This window comes from Solanum tuberosum, unplaced genomic scaffold (assembly GCF_000226075.1).
Source record: "Solanum tuberosum cultivar DM 1-3 516 R44 unplaced genomic scaffold, SolTub_3.0 scf00027, whole genome shotgun sequence".
In the NCBI taxonomy this organism is placed as follows: domain Eukaryota; kingdom Viridiplantae; phylum Streptophyta; class Magnoliopsida; order Solanales; family Solanaceae; genus Solanum; species Solanum tuberosum.
The window spans coordinates 113532-138768 of NW_006238953.1; the positions used below are offsets into that span (position 1 = coordinate 113532).

The 25237-nt window shown below is 33.2% G+C and overlaps 3 protein-coding genes and 1 non-coding gene across 4 annotated transcripts; 3 read left to right on the plus strand and 1 right to left on the minus strand.

Moving 5' to 3' along the window:
• Positions 1 to 8005: 8005 nt before the first annotated feature.
• On the minus strand, positions 8006 to 10826 carry LOC107059591 (elicitor-responsive protein 3). Its single transcript, XM_015306286.1, has 5 exons — positions 10760 to 10826; positions 10066 to 10131; positions 9118 to 9256; positions 8736 to 8874; positions 8006 to 8170 (listed from the first exon to the last, which is right to left on the minus strand). The coding sequence occupies exons 1-5, from the start codon at positions 10824 to 10826 to the stop codon at positions 8006 to 8008; spliced, it is 576 nt and encodes a 191-aa protein (XP_015161772.1).
• A 5126-nt stretch (positions 10827 to 15952) lies between these two features.
• On the plus strand, positions 15953 to 19075 carry LOC107059592 (putative ankyrin repeat protein RF_1087). The gene is made up of 3 exons (XM_015306287.1): positions 15953 to 16207; positions 16678 to 16752; positions 18956 to 19075. The coding sequence occupies exons 1-3, from the start codon at positions 15953 to 15955 to the stop codon at positions 19073 to 19075; spliced, it is 450 nt and encodes a 149-aa protein (XP_015161773.1).
• Positions 19076 to 21525: 2450 nt separating this feature from the next.
• Positions 21526 to 23135, plus strand: LOC107059610 (seven transmembrane domain-containing tyrosine-protein kinase 1-like). Its single transcript, XM_015306313.1, has 4 exons — positions 21526 to 21589; positions 21736 to 22020; positions 22315 to 22433; positions 22884 to 23135. Exons 2-4 carry the CDS (start codon positions 21943 to 21945, stop codon positions 23020 to 23022), a joined length of 336 nt encoding a protein of 111 aa, XP_015161799.1. The 5' UTR covers positions 21526 to 21589; positions 21736 to 21942; the 3' UTR covers positions 23023 to 23135.
• Positions 23136 to 24153: 1018 nt separating this feature from the next.
• TRNAV-CAC (transfer RNA valine (anticodon CAC)) lies at positions 24154 to 24227 on the plus strand. The gene has a single exon. It is a non-coding gene; the product is annotated as a tRNA-Val (tRNA).
• Positions 24228 to 25237: the final 1010 nt, after the last annotated feature.

The window sequence follows — 25237 nt, forward strand, 5'->3', positions numbered from 1 at the left end:
GGCCCTTTAGAAAACTTTTCTGAGGTAGACATTAATACAATCCTCATTATTTATTTATTTTGGTAATAAATTGTGAATATTACCGTACCAAATTAATATCTTTATAAAAATAAAGAGCATTTAGGTGCTTAACCACCTTCGTTGAGGGGAATTATTTGTGGCTATGTCCATTCACTTAATATATAAATTAATGAACTTATTAGATCTAAATATTACATATTTCGATTATAAAATTTTTGGGCTTATTTTGACACCCCTAAAAAATTCGAAAGCAAGGTATAAATTTAATCATTTTGCCTGTGTGCACTTTCTTTCTTAAGAAGTTGCTAACCGTTTGAATTCTTAAACTATTGAGTTCACGTGAATTCGTAATTAAGATTTTCTATCTTTGCGGCTCATAATGAGGCCAAAACATTTTATTAGAATTTTGTTATTTGAAATCTATTATTTTAATTTCGTGAGTTGCAAAATTATTAGGAGAATAATTAACTTTTACTATCAATATTTTCTTATAATATTTCAACTAACAATATATCTAGTCAATCCATTTAATTTTTCTTCATATATTATTAACCTAGCTAGTTTATCAATTAATAACATTATTCTATTTATAATATACACACTTAATAAGAAATCGAATCTTTTTATTTGATTTATTATATCATCAAAACAAACAAATTGGTACGATAAATTAGTATCGCGTGGTTAGATTAGTTTACACCATCAGTTGACATGAATTAGCTTAAAACCTTTGAATCTAATTAATTTAAGGTTTTGAATACAAAGGCTGTATTCAAGAATGTGTTCTTCGGGATTCAACTAATTAAGCTACAAAACAAGTAGCATTTAAAAATGTTATTTTTCAATTCTTGAATTGATGATTTCATCATTTGATCAATATCTCACAAATGTTCTTTCAAAAGAAAGTACTCCCTCTGTTCAATAATAGTTGTCCACTAATAATATTTCAACTAACAATATATCTGGTCAATCCATTTAATTTTTCTTCAGATATTATTAATCTAGGTAGTTTATCAATTAATAACATTATTCTATTTATAATATACACACTTGATAAGAAATCGAATCTTTTTATCTGATTTGAATTATATCATCAAAAACAAACAAATTGATACGATAAATTAGTATCGCGTGGTTAGATTAGTTTACACCATCAGTTGACATGAATTAGCTTAAAGCCTTTGAATCTAATTAATTTAAGGTTTTGAATACAAAGGTTGCATTCAAGAATGTTGTTCTTCGGGATTCAACTAATTAAGCTACAAAACAAGTAGCATTTAAAAATACTTTTTTTCCTATTCTTGAATTGATGATTTCATCATTTGATCAATGTCTCACAAATTGTAACGACCCATAAAATGGTAGGATGAACTAGGGCCTAATCGTGAGGGTCAACATCAAGGTACGTGTTAGACTCCATAGTTGAAGGGTCTTTAATGTTGGTTAAGGGTTGCTAGGGCAGGTGCCAAGCCAAGGGAGCTAGGCCTAAGCCAAAGGCCAAGGCTGCCCAACCTTGGCCAAGCACTTCCTCATGACCACGGACCACTTCATGGTCAGTGGCCTTGACCACGGTCCGTAGAAGTGGCCGTGAAGGTCATTTGGTGGCATGGCAAGCAAGGCAGCTTGGCCAAGCTACTGCCTAAGTTCCACGGACCACTTCATGGTCAGTGGCCTTGACCACGGTCCGTAGAAGTGGCCGTGAAGGTCATTTGGTGGCATGGCAAGCAAGGCAGCTTGGCCAAGCTACTGCCCAAGTTCCACGGACCACTTCACGGCCAGTGGTCTGGACCACGGCCTGTAGAAGTGGCCGTGAAGGTTACTTGGCCTGGTGGAGGCTTGGCCACAAAATGGAGCTACTTCCTAGAGGACCACGGGCCGTGGTCCTCCTTCACGGACCGTCAAAGTACCCTTGGTCCCTGACGGGGCTGCCCAAATTAAGGGTTTTTAAGTAATTTTGTTTTAATGTTTTAATATGTGGGGTTGATTTTAAATGGTTTATATCATAAATATAAATAGTTTTAAGTCTTAAAACACTTCATTTACTCCTTATTTCTCCAAGGCCAAAATCAAAACCCCCAAAGTTCTTCTCTCTCAATATTTCTCTCTCAAACTCAAGGAAGAAGAAGAAGTGGGAGAGGTAGGGTTTGGATTCAAAGCTTTCTTCATCAAATTTCGTGGGGAAATCTTAGTAAAAGGTATGGTGATCCTTCATCTAGGGTTAGCCTTCACCCTAGAGTCAATTTCAAAGAAGTTTTCAAAGTTTTTCAAATTCATGAAAACCAAGGGTTTTACTCAATCTCATGGGTTCTTCTTCCAAATGATTTCAAATGGTTTCTAATGTCATATATTGATTGTATTTGTGTTTAATTGATTATTTACGGTGAAAATACTCCATGAACCCATGATTTCTCTAAATTCATAAATTGTGCTTTTATGAAGTGGGTTTGATGATTATGAAAGCTTATGATTGAAATATGCCTTAATTGCTTTGGGTTATTGGATTGTATCATTATATATGTCTTAATTATGGTGAATTGTTGGTGTATTGATGACTTGTAATCATGGCCTTGAAAGGGCAAGTTGTGACCTAATTACAAGTTAAAGTAGAATTGTTTATGAATTGTTGTTCCACTTGAAAGGTGGAGGTGTTTCCTTATTATGTACGTTGTGGTCATGGACTTGAAGGCATAGTATGATAAGTTGAAGTGTTATCATGATATTGTATGTATGAATATGTAACATCTCGCACCTAGAAACGACTATACAGAGTTTAAAATATGAAAATATTGATTTTTGAAAAGAATAAGAAAATCTGGAAATTTTTGTCTAAGTTAAGAAGTGAGTTTTGGCCTTTTTCAAATGGCCATAACTCCTAGTTTAAGATGAGTTAGGAGAAGATCTGGATATTGTTGGAAACCTCTTGGAATGATCTTTCCAACGCCGCTGAGTTTGCGCGATTCCGAGTTCGTATGAGTAAGTTATCCCCTTTGGAAGTTGGGCTATTGGATTAAGGAAAGTCCAAATCCGGATTTGTGAGGGGTAAACTAGTCTTTTCCTTACCTAATTTTCCTATTTCGTTTTTAGGAATTAATTGGGGTAAAACAAGACTTTATTCAGTTTAGAAAAAAATTAGAATTTACGCTAGGGCTTGGAGAGGAGAAGAAACGCTTAGGGCTTGGAGAAAAGAGAAAAGAAGAAAGAAAGGGAGAAAAGACAAGATTTCGTCAAGAACGTCAAACGTTTGGAATGTAATTCGTTGGGGGTGATCCCTATTAAGGTATGTGAGATTTCTTTCGTGTTGGGTTAGTTCACCCACACACTAACTTGTTTCAATTCAGCGAAATTGGCGTTGTTTGAATGTTAAGAAAGTGAAGTTCTTAAAGAACATTGTTGAATTCTTGTGGGTTGATTGTTGAATGCCTAGTGTTGATTTGATTCGTGTTTCCAGGTTGTTTTTCGAGTTAAATCTATCATGTATTGAGGGTATAAATGATCCTAAGTGTTTGGGGAAAGGACCATTGAAGTTTAGAGGGTTTAGAGATGAAAAACGAAGGAGAAAAGTCAGGGATTTTCTGGGCAAGGGTTTGGGGCGCCGCGCCTGCCAGAGCGCCACAAAAGTTCCTCTGAACTTTGGCCTCTGGTGCATCGCGCCAGCCAGAGCGCCACAGGCAGCCCTCTAAAGTTTGAGGGTTGGCGCCCCGCGCCTCTCAGAGCGCCAGGGACGCCAGTTCTCCCCATTCGTTCCCCACCTTCTCGTACTTGTTCCTAAGTGGTGTACCTATGTTTCCTAGTCAATTTCAACACTCTAAAGTACATCTAAACACCATGAAATCATCCCTAAACATGAGATCATGAACCTTGAATCCATAATTCAATTCAAGAAAAGTTAAGTTCAAAGTCAAAGAAGTTAAGAGTCAAGTCTAGAAGTTAAGAAGCAAGTCAAAGCAAAGTTTCTTAAAGTTTCCAAGGGTCTTTAACAATGTTTTATCGTCGTTTTAAGACCTAAGTTTTGAAGTTAAGCAAAGAGTAAAGCTATGGTTTGAAGTTCTTTTCTTCAAAGAGATATATGGGGACTATGTATTCCCAAAGAAGTTTTAAACAAATGTTTTCACATTTAAACGAGATCGGAAACTGAGATTTCTAAAGATGCCTTTGGGATAGTTTTCAGAAAAGAATAATGGCTTTCTAAATGAAGTAAGCAGGGGAAACTGAGAATTCCAAGATAGCCTTTGAGCTAAGTTTTGAGCACTAGTCTCAAATCAGCAGAAAGAAATATGTTTTAAAAACATAAGAGCCAGTACATTTTTGGGAGTAGTATCGAGCACCGAATTGGGGAAGCATTCAAAGAACCCACAGCCCCGATAGAACCATGTAGCCACAATGGGTAGAAGAGGTTCATACTTTTTTAGATGAATCCTTTTCAAATTAGACTAGTGGATCCATTAGGCAGTTCAGGTCCTATACTTTTGGCCGGGTATAGGATGCTCTAGCAGCGTGAGGTTGATCGATGTATCATCACTATTGCTCTTATGTGATGATTGTCGGTTAGAGAAACTCCTACAGCAGTTATTGTATTTTTATATACATCAGTTCATTTGTATTTCTACATATATCTCAGATTTATAGTATTTTTGCATACACACAGAGTTTATAGTATGTTTTTAAACAGCTTTTCTTTACATTGCACTTGTTTTAAATTGCTTTATATTGAAATGAGTCAGTCAGGTTGAGTTGAGTTGAGCCAGGTAAGTTATTCAGTTTCTCTCAGATTTTCTTCTAGCCTATGTTGCTTAGCATTCCAACTCGCATACTCGTACATTCAATGTACTGATGCCAGTTGGCCTGCATCGTCTTATGATGCAGATTCAGGTAACCAAGATCAGCATCCAATGCCTCGTTGATCCAGTTGAGCAGCTCAGAGTCAGTGGTGAGCCTCCTTGTATTCCGGAGGACTTTTTTTATTCATTTTCAGTCTTTCATTTATTAGGATGTTGTGGGGTTTGTCCCAACATCCATCTCAATATTTTAGAGGCTTCATGGATGGTTAGATAGTTAGTAGTTCAGTAGTCTTTACATTATTCATTCAGTTGTTGTTTAAAGACTAAGTTGCCATTTTGGCTAAGATGTTATTTCTTTAAGTTATTGTTTAAACTTATTATGTTGAGAAATTCTTCCGCTGAGTTCAGAAAGTCAGGCCAAGGGTTCGCTTGGGACCAGCGATGGTCTTCGAGTGCCAGCCCCGCCCATGGTGTAGGCTCGGGGCGTGACAGAATGGGAGTTCAATGAAGCTATTGTGATCATGTTTTGAATGTAAATGTGTTATTATTGAAAGGCTATTTTCTCAATGTGACACTTATGAATGTTGATGATAGAATATGAAGGGTTCTTCAATATATGGGATATCTCAAATTGATAGAGCTTATGCATCCTCTTCTTGTATAAATGAGTGTATTGCTGATTGTTGAATCCTTGGATCGGTAGGCTAGTGGCACCCTTCCACACATGTTAATAATGAACCTTGGAATTTGGTAGGCTTATGGCACCTTTCCATGAGGGTTAATGGTGAGCCTTGAACCGGTAGGCCAATGGCACCCTTTCAAGAGGAGTTAATGAGCTTTCCTAAATGTACCTTGAATCGGTAGGCTTAAGGCACCCTTTCATGTGTTAATGAATGAATTGGAGTCGGTAGGCCAATGGCACCTCTCATATGTGATAATGTCAAGGTGATGAACTATTCTATGGGAATGTAGGCTAAGCACCAAGTGGATTTGGTTAGATGGAAACTCCCCCAAAGTTAGGCATGAGTTTCAATGATCATCTACCTTATCCCATAAACTATGTGTCCGCATAGGTTTAGCTAGTGGATCCACCTAAGCTATATGAACCGGTCTTCCTTAGGCAAGTAGACCACCTATTTACGGTGTGGGGACTTATGACACCAGATTCCATGACAAGCTCTCATGGTCTATGTCGGTTAATGCTTACTTCCCATCATGTGAGATTTCATTGTGGTTCCTTGATAGATTCTACAAAGTGTAGGTAGTAGTATGGGATGCTACCTATACATTGCACGAGTAGGTTTTGAGAGGGTCATAGTGAGTTTCTCTAAATCCTAATAGCTATGACATGAATGTGTCCTAAATGAAGTTAGTAAAGAATGTGGGCTCTTAAATGCTTAATATGATATGTATGCTATATTTGGGTTGTATTATGAGTTATTTTTCCCTTGTCATGCTTTATGAAATGATATGTCTCTTTTGTATGGATATTGTGCAAAGGTGAAAAAGAAGGAATGGTAAGTTCACTCTTGGTGGCCTTAATGTGGTGCCTTGGTGTGGATGGTGGTATGGGACGTCATCCATGCATTGCACAAGGTATAGCATAAGGGTCATTTAAAAGTGAAGGTCTAAGGTGAAGGTAAAGATTTTCATGTTGATATTGTCAAGGTGTGATATTATGACTTGTATGATGTTGTTACTTGTCTTGTATGCCTTATATCTATTGTACATCATGTTTCTAAAAAAGTGGCATAATGCATGATTTCTAACTAAAATGTCCCTTTTAAAGCATGTTTTGCATGGTCATCATACTTAGTACATTTTGTGTGCTAACCCATATTTCTACCTTTTTAACTACAAGTGTAGGTTCCGGCAAGTGATTGCTTCCATCTAGATTGAAGAGCTTGGATTGAATCTTCTCCAAGGCTAAGAGTGGTATGTCCTCATTGACCGAGGACAAGTGTCTTTTTGAAGTTTCCTTTTTTATTCATGTAATAGACAATTCAAGTGTTTTCGATTGTTATGGGTCGTGTCCCTACTTTAGTTTTCAAGTACATTGTTAAGATGGCCATGTGAGACTTAGTCTTCCGCTGTGTCTTTGAAAGATGTTTAAATGAGTATTTTGATGTTTTGGATTTAAATAAGTTGTAATTCCGCACTATTTTCATTATTGAATGCAATGAATGACTATGTGGCTTGTATAAGACCCCTTCGGGTCGAGTACGCCATGTTACGATTAGGGCGTGTTCTCGGATCGTGACACAAATATTCTTTCAAAGGAAAGTAGTTTTTTGAGTGTTTGTCTTTTCAAATAAAAGAAACTATAGGACAAAAGATTTGAAAAAGAAGACGTTTAATTAAATTATATTTATTATAGGTTCATGAATTCAAAAAAGGAAATATATATCTTTCGAGAACCTATAATTCATATTCATGTATTTTGTATTTTTTTCAAAAACTTTTACTAGATGAATTTGTTTCAAAATTAATTGACACACTAACTCTTACAATCCCTCAGTTATTTCAAGAAATTTTTATCTTTGAAAAATTAAAAAATATTTTGAGACATTAATCTAGCAACATGTTATATGCATCAATTATGGTGTCTTTTGGACTTGAACCATCAATTAGTAAAAAATTTCTAAATCATGATTACTCAGTGAACGAATCTTGAACTAAGTGGTTCATTGAATGAAGTAAGAAAATATTTCACGCATATCACAATGTTCCGATGAAAATCAAAATTATTTAACACCTTACATCCATGTGTCCTGAATCCTTTTATTGAAGAGGTCGAGATTCTCGTTGGTTGATATGCAACTGCATAATTAGTGATCTAGTGGAAAACTACGAGACATGTGAACCTTATTAAATTGTTTTTTGTGTTTTGAGTATGATTTGGGCCATCTGCTTCAATAACTATTATAAATTTGTAACTAATATAATTATGAAAATAATGAATTTACAAAATAATTGGAGATCCAAAAGGGAATTTGTCCCTTAGCATATTGAATTGTTTGTAAATTTATGTTTTATTCAATCTTATTTAGATAATATTTAGCAACACCTAAAAAAACTACCAAATAAAATGAGTTGGTTGCCAAAATATCACAAGTACCATGTTGACCTAACTAAACAATGTCAAGAATATGAAGGAAATCATTTTTATCTAAACATTATTCTAAATTAAAGAAAAAGAAATAACTCTAATTTGGCTTATTTTTGTCAATAATATTATTAGCATTCTCACGAGGAAAGAAGCTTCTCCATGTGTTTGGCCATAGATTAATGATTTTGCTATATATAATTTGCCCAATTCCATTTTCATTTTCCCTTGGAGCATCTTTTTTCCCCACTGTTTGTACAATTTTCTGCAAAAAAGAAAGAATTGAACCATTTTATAAACTAGGGGAAAGTGAATATATATATATATATATATATATATATATATAGCAATAAAAATAATTACTATTCAATTTATATGACACATTTTGAATCTCGAGAGTCAAATAACTTTTTTCGTTGATCATAATTTTTTCATGTCTTTTAAGCATTTTGAATTATCAATACGGTGACTTATAATATTTCGTAATTTTTAAATATGTAAATTTTGTGGAATCTTAGTAGTTGCAGTTGATTAACTACAATACCTTAGATGGTGAGTGTGCTGATGGTTTGATCATCCACCTTGTAATTTTTATTTCCTCACCTATTTCCCCTACCTCAATTTTCTTAATATATATATATATATATATAAATTTTATTTCAAAAACTTAAAGATTTCATATTGAAATTTACAATTCCCCTACCTCAATTTTCTTAAAATATATATAAAAATTTTATTTCAAAAACTTAAAGATTTCATATTGAAATAGAACTGTGACACGTAAATTGAGGCAAGAATAGTAGTATACCAAATTAATTAAAGATACATACATTGCTAGGAGTGAATCTGAGTCCAACTTTTATTTGCCCTTTGTATGTGTCATCTTCAAGTACCACATTATAAGCAACTGGTATCACTTCAATAAATCTCTTTTCATTCCCCTCCATAATTATTCCTTTCAGATTAATTCTGAAGCAAAAAAAAAAAAAAAAAACTAATTTATTTATTTATCTAGTTTTAACTCAACGCAGAACTTGAGAAATTATACAAGATCTTTGAATCTTGTAATCTTAACTAAAGATCGATAAAATATGTCAAAATATTCTATAAATTTGTGATTTTAAACCTATTATGTAAAAGGTTAAAATTAAAAAATTAATCTAAAAAAATATTATTATTTTTTGAAACAGACTAAAAAGAAAAAGTACTTACATGGTTTCACCAGCAAATCCACCAGCTGTGAAGAATTCTTCATCCATAATTTTTAATTTAAGATACTCACATTCTTCTAATTTGTTAGTTGGCAATTCAAACTTAAATTTTTCATTCCACAAAATTTCCTTATGATTACCTGCATTATTATAACAATTAAATCATATTACAAATTGAACAAAGATTATTCAATTCCCCTAAGTTTGTACCCAAATCCCCTTTATACACTTCTTGACCACATAAAACTTTCTACACACCAAACTTTTTAATGTCATGGGTATATTTGTAATTTTAGATATTTATTTTCTTAATTTTTTTCACTAATGGTATTGTTGGTGTAACATAAAAAATAGTGGATATAAAAGCTACACTTTAAACAAATTCTAGTGTGTAAAAAGGTTTTTTTTTTCAATATAAGTGGGGAAGTAATCTATGTATTAAGCCTTGTAAATATCAAGGATTGGCAAGTTTGTTTGATATCACATCAAAGTTCAAATCTTGAATGTTTGAATAAATTTGAAATTTACAAGTTGTGAAAGTTGCATAAAAATTGTCAAAACATTTTAAAAATCATCCAAAAAAGAAAAGATGCAATACATGTTGAAATAGAGGAGAATTAATTTTCACGCCCTCAACTAATTTTACAAGATATTTACCATATCCTTTCCATTATCACAATAGTACTACCATCAAAGGATATGGTGCAGTGAATGAGGTTATTCTTGTTTCACCTTTGATTAAAGGTTTCACGTTTGAACCTTCATTATGAAAATTATTTGGCAAGGAGCTAGTGCTACCCCAAATAAGCCCTATCTGGTGTGAATTTGAATTGGTCGGCCTCCAATAATATAGATACCAGACATTATATGAAACATTAATTTTTTTAAAAAATTCTATCCACCAATATATAAAATTATATACACTACAAGAATAAGACAAACAACAAACCTGAGGAAATTTTTGTTGTGTAGGATTGGGATCCACATTCAACAATCACATAGTACGATGGATTTCCTATACAAATATAAGTAAGACATCGTAAGGACGTAAACATAAAAATTACTCCACAAAAGAACTTTTTCACATAACACATTTCCCAAAGCAGATAACTCTTCATTCGTCTCAAATTATTAGTCGTTTTTGTTTCTCGAGATCAAAGTACTTTACCTATTTTAAATGTATATTTTCATCATATTGATGTAAAATAAAGAATTATGAATTTTTTTTTAAAGTTTTTAAACATTCAATTTTAATTTAAAATACTGGTTGATTAATCTTATTCAATGTAAATCATTAATTAGTCAAATTAACCAAAAAAAAGAAGGAAAACCTTTGAAACAAAAGGAGTACAAGTAACTTTCTACAATAAATGGATTAATAACCTGAAAAATATATAGACAAGTTGGCACCATAACATATTACTCCATGTCCTTGGTCATATCCCTTAATAAATAATTTTAAAAAAATGTATTTTAATTATTACTCTATAAGCTATTTAATATTAAAAAATGGATAGTACTTAATTGAGGATAATATAGACAAAAAATATATATTTTAGTAAAAAATGAATAGATCAAAGAAATAAAATATATTCCATAAAATAAAATAAAACTATTCTTTTGCATATAATTAAAATCCTTACCAATAATGTTGGAGTGGCTAATGCCACGGGCACTTACAACATAAACTTCAAGGAGTCCTCCCTTCATTATATCACAAGGATTTCCTTTATTTTGTTATCTCTAGTTCCCTTTTTATAAGTTTAAGGATTATGAAAAAATTTAATCTTCTAAATAATTAATGCAATTACATAAGCATCTATTAAATGATACGTTACTAGTGCATGTATACACTATATAAATATACACTATAAATAAATGACAATAGACATTTATCAAGAATTAATTATACACTTAATTAACTTCTTAAAAGAGGAAACAATTAATAACGAACAAGTTATGTTACTCTATTGCTTTTAGTTATGGAAATCCAAATCTAAACTCTTCCAATAATATCAAAATTATCGGAAAAAACTATTAATTGAAAATTTAATAAAATATTAATTATCCACAAATGAAAAAGGAAAGAATAATTTTTTTTGAGAATTTTATTCTAAATATTTACCAGCACCTCTGATTTTTCAAAGAACTTAATGTATGGGCACCTATTACAACAATACTAAAATTCAAAATGATGACTACAAGTAAACTGACCAAAGATTGATTTTGTCAAGAGGCAAATTTAGAATTTTGAGGTTTTAAGTCCAACACTAATTGATTTTCGATTAGACAAATCGATTGTGACACTAATTTGAATTTCAATTTGATTTATTTTGAGTTTCTATTCAAGTTATTCATCTTTCAATTATATTGACATACTGATTATCATAATATTTTGGGCTTCGCGTTAATTTATTTTGAGTTCCGATACAAATTTATTCATTTTTTCAATTTATATAGACAAATCACTTAAACAACATAGTTTAATAATTATGATAATTTTGAACAAAGAACGAAACAATTCAAATAGTATTTCTAATATCAAAATAAATATATCATTTATTTATAATTATCCTCAACGAGTTTTCATATTCTTAAGCTATTTTTGACACAAAAATAGTCAACTAGAACCAACACTAACTGTAAATGAATATTCAGATATTTAAAACAAAAAATTAATAAACACTATGAACTATAAATCATGAGCAAGGATTAATAAAATTTTAAAAGCCAGTAGTAATTCATAAGGAATACAAATAAACAAAGATGAGTTTGAAATGAACTTTTATATGGCCAAGAGATTGAAATGAAAATAGAATTGAGTTGAGTTACTTTATGGGATTAATGTCTTGAAATAATTATTAATTGTTTGGGATTGCACATTAATTATGCATTGTATTTTATTGGTATAGGAGTTGCATACCTATACACTATATTATATCATATATGGATCGAAGTTGTACGTATGCACAATATTATGTATGATTGGAGTGTCCCACCAATCAATAGATGGATCTCATGAGTACCCCATAAATCTCTGCTAGCTACACTATGACAACGGGTGTATACACAATATATACATTGCATCCAATCGTCCATTCATTAACTTTTGTGGATTGTTGTTGAGAGATTTTTGAATTGTGTACTTATCTAATGTTGACTTAGAATATGATATATGTAGAATTAATATTCCATATTTAATTATGATTGTCGGTCCGGATTGGTTATAGCTATTGAGTCCTTGATGATAACAAGAGGCAGATATTGTGTTGAGTATAGTACTGTTACTCTATGTCTTTTACAAAGTTGATCTAATATTTGTAAGTATTGAACAACACAATATAGAATTGATCCTGGCCATTGCTTCATTTTTGGATCAGTCAATGTTGTTGCTGAGTACAATATGTGTTTTCTCATATCCACTTTACACTTGTTGCATCTTTCATGTGCATGTTCAACTCTAAGTTCATTGGCGGTTAAATCATTATTGGACTCAAAAAGACTTGTCGGAGTTTAGAATGAGCGGTAATACTAGATTCTAGTTCTGTTTTTATACTTGCTGTTTTTTCTTCTTTCCAAATAATTTTAGTGTTCAGACCTATAGGTTTCATATCTTAGTTGCTTTTGTACTTGTGTCACCCATTCTTGAAGATTATATTTGTCGTGTTCGTGTATGTTTAAGTTATGATTCAGATTTTAGAATTTTAAATTTTTACTTAATTTTTCATATAATTTCTCATCTTAATGGTTGATAACTAGTGGAGTTCACGTATGGGAAAATGATAGGTGGCCTCACGGCCTACTGGAATTTTTTTTATCATGATAGAAGAGAGAAACAATTTGCTATAAAAGCTTAACTATAATTATATTTGAGTATATTAAAATTATAGCTATGTATAATAAGCTAGATTATTTCATTTTCCAAAAATATTGATCGTGATTTTTCTGTGAGGAGCTTACAAAGTCAGTTTTTTTTTAATTCAATATTTGATATCCATATTCGAATCTTACTAATTTGGAGGACCACGTAGAAAATGCTCCTATAAAGAATTTTTTCATATTCAAACTTGAAATCAATACCTCAATTAAAAAAGAAACAACCCTACATTCTTTTGTAGTAGTTCTCCTTATTACTATGCCATATCCCTTTAATTTACAAAGGGAAATGTGTAATATTAGGATGGGGGAAGTAAGCATGTTAACTGGGTCGGATAAATACTTACTCATACCAGACCGGGCCGGACCTTGTTCCTCAATAATGGACCGGATCAGTACCAATCGAAATTAGGTTGTTCATGGTTATGGTTAAAAAAACAAATCGAATCGCAATTCGAACCAAAGCGATTAAAAAAATTGATACTTGGTTTGATTTGGTTAGGTTTGATTTTAAATTTTAAAAATCGATACTATTTGGTTTGGTTATGGTTTTACTAAAAAATAACCAAACCGAGCCGAAAAATTAAATATATAAATTTTATAATTATTTATATATTATTCATAAATTAAATATAAATATTTTGTTAAATTTTAATTAACTTGAATCTTTAATTTTACCATTTTCTCAAGTCCAACACTTAAATTTTAGCCCAACTATTACAATCTTAAGTCCAAGTCCATCAAAATTCTTTATTTTAGTCTTTACATACCCTACCTCACATTAGATAGTCACATTTTCTCTTAATTGAATCACTTTGTTCGTGTAATAATAACTCCAGTATTGCTTAATTGATTAATAGAACCGATAGTAGCTTTCATGCGGATTGTTCATGTATTAGGTGTTTGTGTCTATTGAGATACGTATTTTCTTAAAATTTTTTATTACTTTCAAACCGAAAAAAACAGAAAAACTGAACCAAACTGACGATTATGTTTTTCGTTTGGTTTGATTTGATTTTAGAAATTTAAAAAATCAACTAGATTAATTTGATTTTGATTTTAACCAATAACTGATCCAAACCAAACCACAAACACCGCTAGTCGAAATAGTAAAAGGCATAGGAAAAAACCTCCAAAATTGCGGGTCATTACCGGGTCGATCTTAGTTGACACGGACCGATCCATTTGACAAGTTTAGGGGGAAGCGCCAAAAGAGAAGATTTTAAATTTCTTCTTGTTTGTGGGGGAGTACAAAATCGAAGAATTCCAAAACCAGACGAAGAACACTATGTCTCCATTAATTTTCCCTTGTCATCTCCGTCTTCGATTATGACCTTCTTCTATCTTGTTCCTAAAATTAACTGCATCATCATCACCATGAACTCTATATAAGCTCCTCTGTTTCCTTTCCACACTTCTCAGCTACTTAAAACAATTTTTTTATTTCTGATTCTAGGGTTCTTCACTCATGGACGATAACGAGCTTCATTTGTCTCCTCCCGCGGTAATTAGTGTGTTTTGGACTTGACAAAAAAAAACATATATTTTTGTTTCTATTGATCTTTAGATCAAATTATTTACTGAAAACATTTTTCCCCCTTTTGGAGGAAATTGCGAAACCTTGTCGTAATACCTTGAGTGAAGTTCTGCCCTTTTATTTCTCAATCAAACATTTAACTTGTCAATATTTTCTAGATCCTTCACAAATATTGATTTTATATGGGAGTGAATTAGTTAGAGTTGAAAAACAGGATTAGATTTGCAAGTAAGTAAATTAAACTATATTGAAAAAAATATAGTGAAAGAGAATAAAATGAGCTTGAAAAGTCAGTTATGGTACAATGACCATGTGAGTTAAATAGTCAAAAACTATGCTATGATCATAAGAATCAAATAATTAACTTCTCAAGTTTTCATTGAACTTCAGTATGCATAACTTGGTTTGCAATTTTTCCATGTCTATCTTGCTTAGCATGCAATGAGAAGGTGATTTTGTGGAGATATTAGGAGCCTCCAGCCACTCTATGCTCCATGGTGTTTGAGGCAAAAATGGAAAAACAAATCACAATCCCATATATTGGACTTTTAAGTTTTCTAAGATTATCTAGCTAGCAAGTTATTAGTTGCAAGTTAGAGTGGGTTAAAAGTCCCACATTGGTTGGGGAATGGATTGACGGTTTGCTTATATAGACTAGAGCAATCCTCCCCTCATGACCTAGCTTTTTGGGATTGAGTTAGGCTATGTGTCAGATTTTTACATGGTACCAAAGCATGGTTCATCCCTGTTTGGGCTCTGTGGACCTGTTTGGGCTTTCGGTCGACGCTTCAGTTGGGTCTGGGCGTGAATGGAGGACGTTAGAGTAGGTAAAAGTCCCACATTGGTTGGGGAATGGACTGACGGTCTGCTTATATGGACTTGGACAATCTTCCTCTCATGAGCTAACTTGGGTGGTGTTAGAGTGGGTAAAAGTCTCACATTGGTTGGAGAATGGATTGACGGTCTGTTTATATGGACTTGGACAATCCTCCCCTCATGAGCTAACTTTTAGTCCATGTGCCTTATCTTTTGCAATGCAAGCTAACTCTTAGGGTTGAATTTTAGGCCCAGGTGCCTTATCTTTACAATGCAAATAGAACAGTATTTTACGGAACACTTGTCTTAGGGGCATACACAAGAATTTGTGAGTGGTATGAACTTATTGTCACAATTAGTCTTGTTCCAAGGTTTTACTTTCAATTCAAATTGTTATTTACTTGCATTATTTTTAAAAAATAGTGTAATGTACATATGATTCTAACAAAAAATATATTTAACTATATATATTTAATTAAATTTCTCGGTGAAGTCATCCAGTATGTTTCCCGCTGCTTGCCATACCGGATGTTGTCTCCATGTAGCACTTGCTTCTTTTCGATTATCTAGTGAAGGTTTTTCTGACACTACAGACTAACTTTGGTTAATGGTACGTTTTGAGCAACAGATGCTACCTCAAAGAATGGAATCAGGAGGTCCTTATCGTCTTCTGCACTGTTCAGGTCTTGGTGACAAAGAGGGAGTGATGCAAGAGCTTGAGAAAGGAGTGGAACCCAATCTGGTTGACTATGATAAGAGAACAGCACTTCATTTAGCTGCCTCTGAAGGTTGTGCAGAGATTGTTGTTTTACTTCTTGAGAAAGGAGCTGATGTGAACTCCACAGATCGTTGGGGTCGAACTGTAAGTTGCACTTATTGATGTATAAAATGAATTACGTACCTTTACTGCCTGATTTGGATTGTTGTTTCTAGCGTTTTTATTGTACTGTACTTTGTAGTTGAAATGATATTTATGTAGACTATATTGTTTTTTTCCATTTAATTTTTTTTTTCGTATTTGCTTCGACTCTATTATACTACTATACAACAACTGATGAGCTGTAAATATTGGATTTATCAGAAATTCAAAACTCGAAAAAAAGATGATTACGGATGAGATAGTAAGGTGGCTAGAAGGAGGAGTACCTGAATCTAGTGGCATGGAGTATAGTATTGATTTCCTCCATGCTATAACTAAAATTTACTTGAAGACATATGGTTCCCGTTTTCTTCTCTTTTATTCTAACAATCTTATTAAGGTTATAGTGTAGGACACTATAGATTGTTTCTCAACAAATTGATTAGTGTATGCTTTGATCGAAATCTGTGCAGCCACTCTCCGATGCCCGTAACTTTGGTCACGAGGATGTATGCAAGATTCTAGAGGCCCATGATGGTTATGATCCGGTATATGTCTTAACCTTTTCTCTCATTTATATGATCACGGCTGTATATGCTCTGAATGGAAATATTGTCGCACAGCATTACTTGGAAACATAATGGGTAGTTTGCTTTTTCTGCTATACACAATTCAAAAAGAAACTATCGTATTAAGATTGACTTGAAAGCTGATGCAAGAGTAACATATTTATATTTTAACTTTTATATTGGCCAGTCACTCAGAGTCTAAGCATCTTCGGTCTTTTTCAGGACACAATACTTTTTAGTAGTGACTTTACTGGTTTAAGTAAACAAGAATGTGTAGAATTTCCTTATAGTCCTATTCCAAGTATAAGAGGGGTTTTTTTTTTTCACAAGTCAAGGTATTATTGATAATAAACTCAGCACCAAGAAAGTACTGAGAGAAAGTACAACAAAACTAGATAAGATTCCCCCAAGGATGTAAGGAATCCATAAAATCTATCATTATTTCAAGATCATTCGAGAATAGCATTACACCAGCTTTTGAAACGATGAGTGCATCTATACTTCCACAGCGAAGAGTTTCTCTTCTTTCTCCTCAAAACATCTTTTGTTCCTCTCGAGCCAAACATTCCAGATATGCATACTGGAGTGCTCCTCCAAATCTTTTCTTCACTTTCTTCATTCGCTGACTTTGGCAACTGCTTAGTACTTGTTCCACATTTGATGGCATGACCCACTGGATCCATACAAGTTAGAAACATACACCAAATCTGCCAAACGAATTTGCAGTGTACTAGGAGATGATGTACTGTCTCGCTGTTTTCTTTGCACAAATAATACCATCCACATAAGCTAAATCCTCTTCTTTGAAAATTTACATGTGTTCCATTAGGTAATTTTTTTAAAAATAAATAAGATTTGAGCTTATATTTAATACTTTTATATTTTTGTATCAATTTGCAAAGGCTTCAAATATTCATACTGATTTTCACTTGAGTAGACTAAAAAAAGACCCACAATTTTGAGATGTTATGCTAAGTATTTTTATTAAGATTTTAAAGTACTATTTAGATTTTCCTGCATAAAACATGCTTCATGTGCTGCCATCCATCCAAAGCAAGCGACTTTGGTTGGAGCTTTAGTAACCCAAAATGATCTCCATAGTCCATCTGTTCTATACTCCTCCAAGCTTCTGCCCAGTAAATGATAGCTCGAGTTTACTGTAATTTACCATACATGTACAAGTTATTCTATTCAAAGAAACAAAATCAGAAAAACCATAGAAATCTCGACCTATAATTGTGCTATGTATATTACATGAGAATGTGTATATTTACATCAGGTGTCTATGTATATCCTGTAACACTCCCTCTCAAGTTGGAGCATTCATGTTAATTATGTCCAGCTTGTTACAAAGATTTTCAACCCGAGTTCCATTCAAAGCGTTGGTGAATATATCACCCAGTTGCTCACATGTCTTCACCTATCAAGTAGAGATGAGGTTCTCTTGAATCTTCTAGCATGCCTAATTATCTCAACAGAGTTTTGCTGGTGACTAGGGCTTCAAACCAATTTCAGCTAAAATGTGATGTGTCCATATTATTTCACATGTGAACTGAGCCAAACCGTACTCTGGTTCTGCCCTGAATTGAAATACAATACTTTGTTTCGTGCTCTTCCATGAGGTTCCCACCTACAAAGACAATAGCCTGTGGTGAATCTTCTGTCAATTCTAGATCCAATGCCAAACAACATCTACGAAACACTTAATATGAGTATGCCTATGGTTGTTATATAATATGCCAAGTCCAAGAGCTCCTTTAAAGAAACACAAGATATGTTCCAAGGTTGCCTTAGTGTTTGAATCTAGGTGATTTTATGAGTATTATTCTGAACCATGACATTCTATGAGCCATCCTTTGTCTGTGAGAATGATTGTAGTTTGAATTCCAACTCATTTAAACTAATTCATGTGAGATAATCTTGTGATCAGCTAGCTTTTTAGTTTGAAAAAGAAATAAAGGAAGCTAAGTAACAATAATCCCCAGCAGGAAAAGAGGACAGGCTAAGTCATAAGTATGCCTTCTGGATGAGTTGATGTAGATAGGATCCTTGTCAAAACTGCATGTTCTTTACCACAACATTATCTTTATTTTGGTGGCAGTGTTAGATAATATGAATTTCCGCAAAATGTTGTATCATATTAGTATTTCTTTTTACCTTCATTTCCTTTTGCTTGACGTAGTTGGGTGACTCTGATACACCATGTTGTATGATTGGTCATGGTGAAGTGGACATGAAGGAGGCAACTCTTATTGGAGAAGTAATTTCTCTTACCCAGAAGCCAAGGCAAATATCAACTTGACTATGTTCTTTTAATGTTTCAATTCACTTTATATTTGTTTTGGCTATTAATGACTGTGAGTGCAAATCGCAGGGTGCATATGGTGAAGTTTATTTGGTAAAGTGGCGCGGTACAGAAGTTGCCGCAAAAACCATTCGTGCTTCCATTGCATCAAACCCAATGGTGAAGTAAGTTAACTGATTTTTTACAGAGCTGTAATTTAAAAATCACATAAGCAATACTTTTTTCTTCCAGATTTTGGATTTAATATGATGTAGAGTAACAATAACGTAACTTGATCAACTTCTATTTCAAAAAAAAAAAATGTAGTAACTCGGTCAGCTTGACTTTAATATTCGAACTCATAACATCCATAATTGAGAGCTTCACAGGAATGCTTTTATGAAGGAATTAGCATTGTGGAAAAAGTTGCGCCATCCCAATATTGTGCAGTTTCTCGGGGTTCTAAAGCAATCTGATCGATTGATCTTTCTCACCGAGTATCTTCGAAATGTAAGTCTTGTATGATGTTCAGGAGCACTCTGATGATGTGATATCCTCCTCAGCTTTGAGATATAGGTGTTATTATACGAGTACCTGAGCTTTTAGTCACGGTCGCACTGATATTTCTACAATCGGAAATCTAGGGAAGCTTGTATGACCAATTGAGAAAGAAAGGAAAACTTGATCCACTAACAGCAGTTGCTTATGCACTAGATATTGCAAGGTATAAGGTTCAATGATAAGTTGGCTTCCAATTCAAGTGTTTTTTTTTTTTGGTAATAAAATGTGAAATATTACCATAACACCAACAAGGAATACAAACTAAGAGCATCTAGTCTTCCTGCTACCTTCTAGGAAGAGTGCAAGAAGAACCTAGACCTCGGAAAAAGAACAAAACCAACAGCCTATTCTAGTTACAAATTCTATCTATCAAGCATGGACATTTGCTTGCTTTTCTTGCACAACTAAACATACTCACTCTTTCTTTCAGTTCTCTTTGAATCTGTGTCACTATACCTCCATTATTTACAATTGTTTGCCTGTATACTTTCCAATTTCTAGCCTGCCAAGTATAATATACTAATGCTCCACAAATTGCAGCCACCACTTCTTTTTTGAATTGCCTCCAGTGTCTTCCTTTGATCCATTGTAGACTTTGTTTAAAAACCTTTTGTGGAATGTCAATTCCCATCCATGTTGCTAACTCAGTCCTTGCTTCATTAATCCATTTGCATTCAGCAAACAGATGTTGATCAGTCTCATCCACTCCGTCATCACATAAGCAGCACACTGTGTTCTCTACCTGGATATGCATCCTTTGTAGCCTTTCTTTAGTCAACAACTTGTTTTGATATGCCAACCAACTAATCATTCTCTGTCTTGGTAACATTATGCAATTCCAAATCAGGTCTGCTTCCCTCATTACATTCATGTTCCCCAGTAGAGCATTATAACTACTAGATACTGAATATTGCCCATTACTAGTCAACCTATACACACCTCTATCATACCAAGTTGACATCATATCTTTAAGGGCATTCATTCTTCTCCAGTACCAACTGCTGTCTTGTGATGGTTCATGACTCCAAATATCTTCATCTGCTTTCATATAGATTTCATTTACCCATTTCACCCACAGCACATCCTTCTTATTAGCTATTTGCCACAATAATTTCCCCACTGATGCTAAGTTCCACAACTTACATCTTTTTACATTCAACCCTCCATATTTCTTTGGTTTACAAACAATATCCCAAGCCACAAGTGATATCTTTCTGTGTCCCTCTGAGCTTCCCCGTAAGAATATTCTGCATTGTTTATCAATATCATCCAATACACTTTGTGGTAGAATGAACACAGCTCCCCAAAAATTATATATGGAAAATAGAACTGCATTGATAATCTGTACTCTTCCAGCATAAGAGAGTTGCCTTGCATAACCACTTTTTATCCTACAAGTTATTTTCTCCACCAGCTGATGACATTCCACTTTACTCCATTTCTTTGATGATAGAGGTAGTCCTAGGTATCTTATGGGCAGAGAACCTAGAACAAATCCTGTTCCTTTCAAAATCAATTGCTTGGTGCTATCCTCCATACCAGCTAGAAAGATACTAGACTTGTCCATGCTGGCCACAAGTCCAGTTACTTCACTGAAATGCTTTAAAGCTTCCATGATTCTTTTTATAGAATTCATATTACCCTTACAGAACACCATTATATGAAGCATTACAGGGGTATGGTTTTCTTTGTTAAGTATAGATTGATAGAAGGATGAAAAATTGTAGACATCCTTGCTGATTTATTTACATAATGGAGGAAGTAATTTTTGGTGATTTATTTTCAGCTTGGTGCTTCTCACTATGAAAATGTCTTTCTTAAAAATTAAAAGCAGCAATTTTGTCGTATGTCATAATATATATACTCTTTAAAGCAGCTGTATCCTAAGTTCTTTGTTTGCATTTGCAGAGGAATGAATTATCTACATCAGCTTAAGCCTCATTCTATTATCCATAGGGATTTGACTCCTAGGTACTGCCAGTTTCACTAGCTACATTTAACTCAGCTCATTCGCATCAAACCTATCGGTACTTGTCAATCCAGGGAGTACAAAATACTTGTATCAGTCGGATTTAGTATTTCTGTGCAGCTATCATATCAACTTTCTACTCTTGCAGAAATGTATTGCAGGATGAAGCAGGGCATCTTAAAGTGACAGACTTTGGACTCAGTAAAATTGCACAACAGAAGGATTCTTATGGTTACAAAATGACTGGAGGGACTGGATCATGTACAGAGTATTACTAAGCTAATCTGTATTTTCCTTTTCCTCCGTCAGTCGACTCCTGAAACATAATTATATCCATGTTTATTTAGATCGATATATGGCTCCAGAAGTTTATCGTCGAGAATCATATGGGAAGAGTGTTGATGTTTTTTCATTTGCTCTAATCGTCCATGAGGTGAGTTGAACTTACATGCTTACATTTACTCGAATACAGGACAACACAACTTTCCCCTACCTATAATCATAGTTTATTTTGAAAAAATTCCCTTGCACCTATTAGATGCTGACTTGGTAGTGTGTTCTCGAATATTGCTGTGGGAATTTAGGCCCTGAATCATAAGAGTAATATAGCTAGGGAAACAATCCACACACATTTTGATCATCTTTAATATTAGCATATTCTTGGTCTTGCAACATTAATTTCTTTCAAGTATAAAGTAAAAGGTAGGCATATGCTTCTGCACTACAGATGTTCCTAGGAGGACCATCAAATAGGGAGGAAGCTGCAGAGAAAGTGGCAGATAAGACAGCATACGAAGATTATCGGCCACATCTCGCGTCATACATCTTTCCTGAGCAAATCAAGACGTATGTTATTCAATTATTGCTGTATTTCCAAACCTTACAATTTTTCCTTTTCTGCTAACAAGAACTATGTCTAGGTGGTGAAGTGTAACTGTTATAGTTTGTATTCCATGTGTGTCTAAATGATGCAGGGTACATTTTGAGTTTGAAGGTTTGGGGGAAGGTGAAAATGTAGTATGGTTTTTACTGAAATTTGTGTTTTTTTTTAATTACTTTTGCTGCCAAAATGTGTGCTAATATTGAACTTGTTTGGATCGCAAAGTCTTGGAAATGTTTCCTGATTTGAAAGGTGAAAGAAATCATTTTTGTGAGCAGAATCAAATTTCCTTATTAGCCAAACTTAGCTCCTTCAGCATATGAGCTCAAGTTATATGCACTGACACAAGCTGTGTCATAGAAAACTAGGAACGTGCATAGAGACATAACAGAAACTGACATTGACATTGTGTGCAGGTTGCTTCGTGAATGCTGGCACAAGAACCCTGATCGTAGACCCTCGTTTCAAGAAATAATTGATCGTCTTGAGAAAATCCATGCGACTTTGCAAGAAAAGATAGTCTTGGGAACGTGCTGTAGCTGTATGATATTATAAGTTGAATCATCTGAAGCTGATCTGATATTATCACATATTGCATTTCATTTCTCTGGTTACAAAGGAGCTTCTGCATAGCTCTTTCAGATTTGAAAATACATAAATAAAGTGAGTTTGCAGCAAATTTTGTTAAAAGTTTAACTTGTATACACCGGCGTTGCTACAAGAATTACACTAATATAATTTTACCTATGATAACAACTCATTTACTATATACCGATTGATTGAATATCTATCAAATACGTCCTTTTGCGGAAAATCACATAAAAATTTCACTCTGTTGTGGTAAAAGTCACAATTGTCTGAAAATCTACTTAGAAGATAGCCCGCAAGGGCATGGTTGAGTGGTTGGGAGCTGGTCTCCCACATGTTTGCAAGCTATTGCACAGTGACCAGGTTACCACAAAGTGCTCACCCGAGGGGCAGAGGTTGTGACACAGGTGGTAGGTTCTATGGGTTCCCCAAGCAGAAAAAAAAACTTAGAAGATAGATAATAAAGAATTCGACATGGCTGATTTCCTTTTTACATCTATTATCTATATTGTGTTCAGTGATAATTATTATGTTTATGTGCTATATGGTTTCTGTTTACTTATTTTTAATTTACTACTATCTCCGTCCACTTTTAATTGTCATAATTTCTTTTTTTTAAAGTTAAATTATAATAATTTTGACTAACATTTTACGATGTGTTTTTTCATAATATGCAAAAAAATTCAATACTTTTCGTATAGCTTATGAATATCTAAATTTTTTGTTTAAAATATTGAATTAATGTAATCTAATTTAACTTTGAAAATTAGTCAAATTGACTTTCGAAAAATGCAACATGACAATTAAAAGTGGACAGAGGGAATACTCTCTTGGAACACCCCTTAAGAAACAATAAATAATACTAATAGGGGTAATATTAAGATATTATCATTTGACTTTATTGAGAAATGTGTTAGATAATAAAAAATATTTAATAGCACAAAAGGTAAATATCTCTTGATTTTCTAAATTTGACAAGTATTGTTGGATAGGGAAAGTAACAAACTTTTAATTTAAAAAAAATAAAAAATAATGCAATTTGTGAATAAGCAAATTATAATTTAATATTATTTTAAGTAACATTTGATGGACAAGCAAGTCTGGGTGGTGTAGTCGGTTATCACGCTAGTCTCACACACTAGAGGTCCCCGGTTCGAACCCGGGCTCAGACATTTATTTTCTTTTTTTCTTTTTGCATTCTTTTTTTTCCCCTTTAAATTGTTTAGTTAATTGACTAACACATTCTTTAATTGGTGTATTTATTAGTAGTAGGGTCTTAGGACATTTGACACTTGTATTTTGTATTCATGTTTTTGCCACAAAATGTATATTATATTAAACACAAGCATATAGGGTACGGATTTGATCAAACCAAAGTAATCTTGATCCAAACACTGTATTTGTTTTTAGAAATTCATTTAATATATCTATAAATATTTAATTTAGAACTCAATAATATTAAAAATTATAATTTAGAACTTATTAGTTTCAAATTCTGACTCTACCTTTGACCTCGAAACATCCCCACCCAAAGTTGGTCAAATTAGATTTTTGTATGAGTTGCAAAGCACCGAAGAACACTTGAGTTTAAGATTGATATGCCAATCCTCAACTTGCATATTTTGCATCAAGAAAATAATCAAGGTTGAAATTTGAGTAACAAAATGAAGTATCTAGTATACGATGAATGTTATAATCTCTATAATATAAAATATTTCTTTGACTCTTCCCAATAACTTGCCCTTTACCCTTTATATTTCTTAATTTGAATCCCTTCTATTCCCAACAAAACACAGACAGAATACTTTAGTTTCCTTATTACACATCTCTCATTTATATATATTTGTTATATTTAGAATAATAATTCAGAATTGGAGTAGGAATTTTAAGTTGTCTAGGATTTGATTATTTTGGTATTTATTTATGAGTAACTTTCACATATAGCAAACACAAAAATCATATTTGTATGTTATAGCTATAGTTTGCATAATTGCGCTCCATAGCAAACATAAATATATATATTTCGCTATACATATACAAAAGAAAGCAGTTGTATAATTTCGCTATACATATACAAAAGAAAGCAATTGTATAATTTGCTTTGGTATACATATATATACAAAAGATCAATTGTATAATCTGTGTTTGTATAAAGCAAGAAAGAGAGAAAGACAAAAGAAAA

Coding starts and splice junctions, on each gene's coding strand:
- LOC107059591 (XM_015306286.1), bottom strand. CDS start 10,826: ATGAAGGGAGGACTCCTTGAAGTTTATGTTGTAAGTGCCCGTGGCATT. Junction 9,257..10,065: donor CACAACAAAAATTTCCTCAG/GTTTGTTGTTTG, acceptor ATAATAATGCAG/GTAATCATAAGGAAATTTTG. Junction 8,875..9,117: donor GGATTTGCTGGTGAAACCAT/GTAAGTACTTTT, acceptor TTTTTGCTTCAG/AATTAATCTGAAAGGAATAA.
- LOC107059592 (XM_015306287.1), top strand. CDS start 15,953: ATGGTACGTTTTGAGCAACAGATGCTACCTCAAAGAATGGAATCAGGA. Junction 16,208..16,677: donor CAGATCGTTGGGGTCGAACT/GTAAGTTGCACT, acceptor AAATCTGTGCAG/CCACTCTCCGATGCCCGTAA. Junction 16,753..18,955: donor CCCATGATGGTTATGATCCG/GTATATGTCTTA, acceptor TGCTTGACGTAG/TTGGGTGACTCTGATACACC.
- LOC107059610 (XM_015306313.1), top strand. CDS start 21,943: ATGGCTCCAGAAGTTTATCGTCGAGAATCATATGGGAAGAGTGTTGAT. Junction 22,021..22,314: donor TTGCTCTAATCGTCCATGAG/GTGAGTTGAACT, acceptor TCTGCACTACAG/ATGTTCCTAGGAGGACCATC. Junction 22,434..22,883: donor TTTCCTGAGCAAATCAAGAC/GTATGTTATTCA, acceptor CATTGTGTGCAG/GTTGCTTCGTGAATGCTGGC.